Genomic DNA, 9,130 nt, shown 5'->3' on the forward strand with positions numbered 1-9,130 from the left:
TTAAAGCAGGACTTTTTTTTTTTTTGCATCGGTCCTGATGCAGATCATCTCATCTGAGAAAATCACTCATATTCCATGGCCACTGTCATCACCATATTCATTGCTCTAATGCTGCTGCTGCTATTTTGATCGCCCGTTTAAAAATTCTCACACCTGTGAAACCTCCAGGGGGGGCCGCAGTCTGACGCTGATGTGTCAAAAGTTCAGAAACAGATCAGAAGTAAATTTCCAGTCAGCCAATGGGCTTAAAGAACAAGGTAAAAACAGGTCTAAAATCACCAGCTAGGCTCAGCTTTGTTTTTTCCTAGGACAGTAAACGTACCTCTTGGTGGTCAACTTGACCAATCAGAAGCAGAGGTCGAGAGGTCGTGAGTCAAGTATTCAAACTGCTGTTCACCAAGTTAAAATTACATGCAGATTTCACGATGGCCACAAGTGTGGTCGCAGGACCGTTTCACTGCTGCAGCGTGAATCAACTCCTCTACAAAGATTCTCCTTCTGCTGCTGCTGCTATTTTGATCGCCCGTTTAAAAATTCTCACACCTGTGAAACCTCCAGGGGGGGCCGCAGTCTGAGGCTGATGTGTCAAAAGTTCAGAAACAGATCAGAAGTAAATTTCCAGTGAGCCAATGGGCTTAAAGAACACGGTAAAAACAGGTCTAAAATCACCAGCTAGGCTCAGCTTTGTTTTTTCCTAAGACAGTAAACGCACCTCTTGGTGGTCAACTTGACCAATCAGAAGCAGAGGTCGAGAGGTCGTGAGTCAAGTATTCAAACTGCTGTTCACCAAGTTAAAATTACATGCAGATTTCACGATGGCCACAAGTGTGGTCGCAGGACCGTTTCACTGCTGCAGCGTGAATCAACTCCTCTACAAAGATTCTCCTTCAAACCACGTGACGTCGAGGCTAACGTGAAGCGTTTACTACAAAAATCAAGCCTCGAGATCAACAACACACGAACCAAACACCTTCAGCTAACCTACCAACACAGATAGAGATGCACAGGTACGTTTACCACAGCCTCAAAATGTGAGATTATATTTGAATGGTCAAACGTCGGCCTCTCTGTGTTCCAGAGAATCAGCTCGTCTCATCTGCTTCCACTTTAGCAGGCTAATAGTACTGTAAAACTGAGGGCAAACGGCCGGTCGAACCTCGGCGAACGCAGTTGGTTGTTGTCGTGAAAGTCATACACACAAACACACACACAAAACCAGAGCGTGAGGACTGGTTTTGTCTGCGATAACGGCTTCACCCCGCCGTCACAGACAGTTAGGCCGAGGAGCAACAGTGGTGGACTCACCACGGCCGCCTCCGCCGCTGTCTTATGACAACACTCAACACCCAATCACAAGGCCATTTTAGGGAAAAGCACCATGGGAATTAAGTTTTCACATAAAAAAAAAAAGTGTTTATAGGCAGAAACCAGTTTGTGTCAGAGCTCTCACATCCATCAACATCTGTTGAGGGTGTGAAGTGTACAGAGCTAATCCTCAGGAGGGAACTGAATGTTCAGAAAAGTGCTAATGATAATCAGAGAGAGAGGGAGAGAGAGAGAGAGAGAGAGGGAGAGAGTGGCGTTGCTAACTTGTTTTTAAGCGCCTTCTTACCTTGGCCATTTGGGCTTGCACTCCAGTGGCTTTGAGAGATGACACGGCCTTCTGTGCTGCAGCTGGGCTGTCAAAATCCACAAAGCCGTAGCCTGGAGAAAAGGTGGAGGGGGGTGGGGGGGGAGAGAGAAAAAAAAGAAAGAAGAAGACATGCATTAGAAAAGAAAAGGCAGATTAAGGCAGATGACTAACAAGGAGAATGACAGGCACTTGGTAATTGTAACAGTAATAACTTGGTAACATGACTACGGAGGCTGCCAGTTCTCATATCTGGTGAGCACTACATTGTCTGATAATTAGTGACACTGATGCTCATAGGAGGCCGCTATGCATCTTAATTAGAAGCATGGATGAGCGATTTAGTAATAACAAACCCAGGCACCCGGCCCACCTCCACCTACACACACACACACTCACGGAGCAGAGATTCAGACAGACACAGAGTAGCATATAAGACATCTGCTATAGGAACATGTACATGTTTTAAACAATATTATTGTTTTTAGAAAAATATCTCAAAACTGTCCTCACAGGATCAACAGGTGGTGCTATAACCTACTCTGTGAAGCCCTTTTTGTCCTGTCTCTAATGTATAAAAACTACAGAGTCATTTAAGCACAGAGTTAGTGGCTAAAGGCTGTTATTGTCTCATCTTAGCTATCTTTAGCTCTAGCTTTCTGAAACAAAAACAGAAGGAGGTGTTTGTACAATACAGAGACTATTTAATTATTAGAAAATAAATAAACAAATGTAAAGATATCTTTTGGTCTAAGTCTAAGGTTTAGCCCAGTGTTCCTGCTAAGTCACTGCCTAAACTAGTGTAGCGTTAGCTTTACCATTAGCGTAGTTTATGTACTTGCCTTGTCTTTGTGAAGCTCCACAGAAATGGCAGAAAAGATGTTAAAAGAGTCCTTAAAAGAAGCTTTGACTACAAACTGATGTAGTCCAGTGTTTAAATGAGGTCAAATAGTTCTGTTTATTAAGGCTAGTTGTTAGTTAGCCTTAGTGCTAACTGGCACTGTTGCAGTCTGAAACTGAACTGAACGGCAAACAACACAAACAAGAGCTTTTCACTATTATATTAAACCAACTGTTATGTGACTAACTATCACATATTTCAATAAATACTGCACCGTGACTGTTATATAAATGTTTACCGTATGAAAATGAAGACTTTTGACAGAAAAAGGTTCATCCATCGTCACACTATTGACTGGTAAATACAAAGACAGTCACTAATGTTAATGAAGTAGGTAAAATATCAGACATACACGTTTATCAGCTGTGTGATTTTCAACAACGCTGCAGCCAACTGGTCAACATCAGGCAACTTTAAACCCATTTTAACACAACCCCATTCCACAGACTCCATAATCCTCTCCACAGTAACAAATCCCTGGGCGGTCGTCGATGTAGCGGAGCTGCAGCCGTTCTGCTGCACATTATTTTTTAAAGTCTTTTTTTTTTTCCATAAGCCTAAACTCACATAAATTACCCAAAACACACAGGCTCTGTGTCCGTCTTCTGTTTGTCCTCTCATGTCCTTCTGAGCCATCAAAGTCCACACGTCCACACACACACACACACACACACTCATATTTCTCCTGACATTAACAGCCACCGGCCCTCCATCTGGAAATTCATCAGCAGAGAAAAGTGGAGGGAATGAAAATCTGTGACTGTGATTTATGAGTTATTGTGATCTGGACCTTCTCTGGGACGTATCGGCGACGGGGGTCACGTCTGTGTTAATTAAAAATTTCGTGGCAGATTAAAAGCAGTCAATGGCGCCCCTTGATCCAGTGTTTCAGAAGAAAAGTGTAGAGAAAGGGAGAAGGGGGGGGGAGTGGGGGGGGGGGGGGGGGGGGGGGGGGGGGGGGGGGTTACCACAAATGATCACATGCTAAAAACACATAAAAGAACTTAATCTGTGGCCGTTCACACCTGTATTATGGTGTGTGTGTGTGTGTGTGTTAGTGTGTGATTGCGGTGCTGGGAGAGTCTGGCTTTTGGGGTCAGCGTCTCATCGTGTGGAGTTGAAGGATTGTGGAGTAATGTGGAAATCATAACCTGTGGCGGAGGGGGACTGGAGCGCCGGGCCTGATTAATGGGCAGCTGTTGGAGCAGCGTGGGCAGAGGTGGAGCTTTAATTGTAGAAATATGAAGAGCTGGGATGAAATATCAACAAAAAAAAATTTTTTTGTTGATATTTCACTTTTGTAAAAAAAAGGCTGGTTCAAAAACGCTCATCAACTGTAACATATTTTACATATAACGTGAGGTATTGTCTGTATATAACTTCATAAAAACTGACTGATGTCACTCCACTCCTGGTGACTGTGACGGCGTCAGCATGTGATTGAGATCATATTTATATCGTTAAAACTCTTCCACTAAACCCCGTGTTTTCTTTGGCAGCAGCTGCAGACATCGTGATGTTTTGTCGTCCGTGTCACATTTGAAATTTTCCTTTAATTTGTCACACGTTGGTCTCTGCTTGTAAAAAAAAAAGGAAAGTGGGGAAGAAAAAAAAAGGGTCCACGGTTAAACAGAAATCCCAAGTAAATAAGAGAAAAGTGTTCCTCTTACAGGCTGATTCTGCAGTTACCAAACACTTGGTGGAAAAAAAACAAAGATTTTCTTCACTTGATTTATTTTCAGAGCCTGTGGGAAGGAGAATTTGACTGCAGGAGGAAATAACGCTGCACTTCCTCTCCTAAGAAAATATTAACGGCAGGAGAATCAGTCTATTAGAGACGCCCAGGGTCCAATGGCTGATCCTCTTTAATAATCCAAACAGTTCAACAGTGTATACCTGGGACCCCCAAATTATAAATGCAATATTCCCCCCACTACTACCTGGAGTGCACTTATCAAACTTTGAGCAGGAGGAGGATTTGAGAAAATGCTGACCTATATTCAGAGTGAAGGAGGAGGAGAAGAGGGAGGGTGGAGTAAGGAGGGGGTGAGGAGGGTGAGGAGAGTGTGCACAAAGACGAGGCAGAATGGGAATGAGGGTTATTTGAGGTCAAGTGAATGCAGTGAAATATTTCTGACTGTATATTGTTGTATGATACGTGGATAATGATCTTAAACGGTGCCGTGTTTGATTTAAAGCCAGGGGGCGACGGAGCAAAACTGGGCCGGGCTTTTTTTTTGTAACTGGAAACATGGAATAACAACTGAAGGAGGTTTCAATATGTTTTGTTCTTTAAACTAAAACACACTTTTATAATTTACTCTGATGTACAAATAACTAGGTGGGTTGATAACAGATCAGTGGTTATTATGGGTGTGATGTCATCTGCCCATCAACGTGAGTGAATCAAGCCTATTTATATACTATTTTAACACTACTATATTCAAGAAAATATACAATAAATAACAAATACATGTTTCTGACATTTTCAGCCAATCGAAAAACGTAATACTGAAAATAGAATACTTTCTCATTAATCACTGTTTTATATTTACAAATACATATAATCAATAGATTATATAGGAAATATATGTAATGCAAAAGTGTGTAAAAATATACAGAGCAGTAAAATTAGCGCACCTTCATGTTGCTAGCTAAGATGCAGACTAGCGTTAGTTTTTATCCACTAGTTTTTAGTGGATTAGTTATTGATTAAGATCTAACTATATATTATTATAGTTAGAGATAGCACATTGATTATCAGCTCATATATTTTTTCAAGGATAATTCAACGTCAACATAAACAAAAGTTAACACAAAGGAAGTCTTTTTTTTTAGTTCACAGAAAATATAGAAAAATAACATTATCTTTCATCGACTCCTATCAGTCATGAGGAAAGAATCATCTGGATTCGCCTTTTACTCGGACCAATTTGATCAAAACTGTCTCCCAGTCTGCACCACAGGGAGAGTTGAAGTTAAAAACAGATGATCTGTCACGGCTTTTTGACACTTTGTTGTTGGTCGCTCTGTCTTTAAACTCAGTTCAAATCCCTCTCCCACCCACTGAGCCGCAGCTTCGTACGTTCCTGGCTGTGTTTATGACGACGTTCGGCGTATGTTGATCTGTGTTTAGTTAGCCGGCGCAGGGATTACGTTGTGAAGGAGCGGTCATTAAACAACAATGTACTCGGCTGCACACACAGCATTCCTCTGTGTATATACACAGTACATGTACACACAGATGTTTGAAGACGGAGCTGCCGAGGCCAAGAACACGCTGTCCTGCTACAGTATTGAATACGGATACTGCGAGGCTACTATCGGAGGGCCGAGGCGCTGCTTTGAAGCCTCGGCAACAACACAAACAGCCAATCGATAGCTGTCACTTAGAAGCGGCTCAAAGTGACTCACTACAAGAGTAAGTGCTGATAATGCTCTGCAGCTGCACACTAATGTGAGCACGCACACACTGAGCCGCCCCGGCCGACACAAATCCCTACGACCCGGGACGGAGGCCCACATGCATATATACATGTGAGTCCTGGTACTGCTGCCGGGTCAGGAGTACACAGTACATGAAAACTTTTGAAGTTAAACTCTATCATTTTACTATGTTTATTTTTTTAAAAGCAAAAATGTTAAACTGAGGCTGGAATTTCCTGCCAGGTAGGATGGAAGTTTGTTCCTGCCAGGTAGGACGGAAGTTTGACTGGTTTCCTGCCAGGTAGGACGGAAGTTTGACCGTTTTTTTTCATATTGATCTGAAGTCAGGTTTAACAATTGATGAGTTTGAACTAGAAGTTGGAGCAGAAATATTTAGTAAATCTTTTACTAATTTTACTAAATAGTGATGGATGGATGGTCTGGAGAAGCAGCTTTGTTATTTTTATGGATTGAACTTTTTTTTTCCAATTAGAACTTTTAACTTTTGACTGAAGATTTATTTCATCATTATTTGTTGTGGAACATTTTGACTTAAGCTCCCGTAAGGATTCATTTAGTCCAACCAGAAACAGGACATTTATGATGAAAGGAATGATTTAAAAAAAAAGAAAAAAACCTTTTTAAAAAGCCCAGAGAGAAGATCTGTTTCTCCAAGGAATGAAGAAAAAATGAGCTTCGAGGTTTTATTTCCTGCTCTGTCTGTAACAAGGAGAAAGATCTAAATACTTAAATACAGGATGATGTTTTAACATCATGGTTCTTCTGTGCTTCCCCCCCCCCACCCTCTATCCCCCGTTGGATCTTCTTGTACAAATATTTGCTCCATGAACACGCTCCCTCAGTGAAAGGTTCAAAACCCTCCGTTGACGCCGACTCCAGCCACACTTTAACACAAAAAGCCTTGAGTGGAGAGTGAAGATAAGGCACTCGTTACAATGCACGTAGCCACATATCAATCATCGTAGCATCACTCATGCATTCACCATCGTATTATGCTAATCCTAATTACTACTGGGAAAATTACCATTCTTTATCAGCTAATAGTCGGGATTGTTTTTGGGGGGGTTTTCTTGCCCCCCCCCGCGCCCCTCCTCCCCCGCTGCCCCTCCCTTTCCAATATTCCCATTTTTCACATTCTCATATTGAGCGCTAATGATCCCATTTTACCCCTGCACACAATGGAATAATCAGGGCCGTAAGTATGAATAATGAATCAGTGACGAGTCATCGAGCGTCACAGTGGCGTACGGAGGGCAAACAGTGCCACTGTTTATGTCCTGGTGAGTGTTGTGACGCTGCTGCTGCTGCTGCTGCTCACGGCTGATGGATCATTGTCTTTACATGTATGTTAATAATTCATCCGTTGTGTGAATGGTAGTAATTATGGTTAATGCAGGAGATAGATGGTCCACTCCATGGACAAACACCTACCACTGTGTGTAACATGATTCATGTTCCAGGGCCACCGTGTGCTCCGTGCATCCGTCTCTACTTCACTGTGACCTTGGTCCTGTCCAGGAAATGTAGATTAACTGAATTTGTGCGTAAACTTCCCAGTGACCTTAATTACAACATGATAAATGTGAGTCTACTGCAGGGTTTGAAAAAAATGACTGTTTTTTCCCGTCGATAAACACGTTTCAGGGGCATTAGAGAATGTTCTGGATATTTGGATGATGTCACTGGTTTTAATGGCGTGAACGTATAATTGTTTACAACTGTATACAACATGACTGAGTGATTTTTAAACCTCCACTGCAGCGTGAACCTCTGCTGTTGTCTTTCATTGTTTGACCTTTAGCTTCATCTCAGTTTGTGCGAAGTTTTTGTCGTAAAATAAGATCAATTTACCTGCAGGTTTTAACACTCTCAGACTTAGCTACTTCTCTGCTCAGCTTTATATTGTTCTTACAACCAACATTTATTATCTTTTTGGCTAATTTAAGCTACTTTTAGTTTGACTATTTTTAATAAACATTCCGAGCATGCAGGCCTCACTAAGATTTCAAACTTCTGGCCGAGTGGGCAGATCAGGATTCCTACGGTTTATTTCCAGAACTCAGCCTAACACGGAACCGTCTTTTTATACAGACAACATTAAATAAAAAAAATCTGTGAAATGTTTTATTACTTGTGTGTCTTTGGTCAATTTGGGGATTTGTTTTGCCCTTTAAGCCTGACAGGGAGGGCGTGTGATAGTTCTGAGGGTAAACTGTGGTGAGCTGCACTGCAAACACCGAGGGGAAGAGAGAGAGAGAGACTGAAGGGGGGGTGATGGGTGGGGGTTAAATAGCAAACTGAAAAACCATGACTAACTGCAGCCACACCAAGCCTGACTTGGTCCCAGTCCAGACCCAGAGAGAGTGTCCTCACAGGGACCACATTCCTCCGTCCTGCACCTCCAGCAGCTGAGTGATGATTAATGCTGCGGCCGGCCTCCAATAAAACCATGCTGAAATCTGTGTGTGTGTGTGTGTGTGTGTTGATTCCTCCAACTTGTTTGTGTGTGTGCATGTGGTTACATGCGTAAATAAGGAAGAATCATAAATCTGTCTTTCACTCAAAGGATCCCAAAGAGAAACATCTGTGATGGATATATACTGATTTTTTTTTTTTTTTTTTTTTTTTTTAAGAACCACAACAGCTCGAGGACGATGAACTCTCTTTTTACCCACGAACAGAGAATTAACACAACACGGGACGTGATGAGAAAATAAGGAAGAAGCTTCGAGGTCAACTCAGCGATTCTGCACACGTGCACCGAGAAGTAAAGGTGGGGGGAGAAAAAAAAAACAAAAAACAAGCCAGAAACAACAATGAAATGACTTCTATGAAGCCGAACTCCCACTGCAGCTCACTAAACTAAACTACTCCAAATGAAGACCCCTCATTTTCCTGTCCACCGTTACCGTCCTCGCCGCCCGCTGGTGGGAGACAATACCCATTTGTTGTACAATAACTCTCACAGAAGGCCTCTTTTTTTATATTAGACACTGGTGTGGAGATAGCAGTACAGGCAATTAACTTATCAACCCTGGACCGTGGATTTATAGCCGGGGCATTCGTCCGGAGCTGGAGGCAGACAGAGCCCTGGCCGGATTGTATTTCCTGTCATTTTCTCTCGCAGGTGCGGGAGTGTCCTTGTCGGGGAG

The 9,130-nt window shown here is 42.4% G+C and overlaps 1 protein-coding gene across 5 annotated transcripts in view; it reads right to left on the reverse strand.

Annotated features, from left to right (window-relative positions):
* rbms3 (RNA binding motif, single stranded interacting protein) overlaps positions 1-9,130 on the reverse strand; it is a 307,360-nt gene that overhangs the window by 126,159 nt on the left and 172,071 nt on the right. For all 5 annotated transcript variants that reach the window (XM_017041191.2, XM_025065108.1, XM_017041190.2 and 2 more), the window contains one exon: positions 1,613-1,704. In XM_017041191.2, the coding sequence (XP_016896680.1) occupies positions 1,613-1,704 (92 nt within the window). The remainder of the gene's footprint in view (positions 1-1,612; positions 1,705-9,130) is intronic.

The sequence above is a fragment of the Cynoglossus semilaevis genome, chromosome 18, assembly GCF_000523025.1.
Source record: "Cynoglossus semilaevis isolate Cse_v1.0 chromosome 18, Cse_v1.0, whole genome shotgun sequence".
NCBI lineage: Eukaryota > Metazoa > Chordata > Actinopteri > Pleuronectiformes > Cynoglossidae > Cynoglossus > Cynoglossus semilaevis.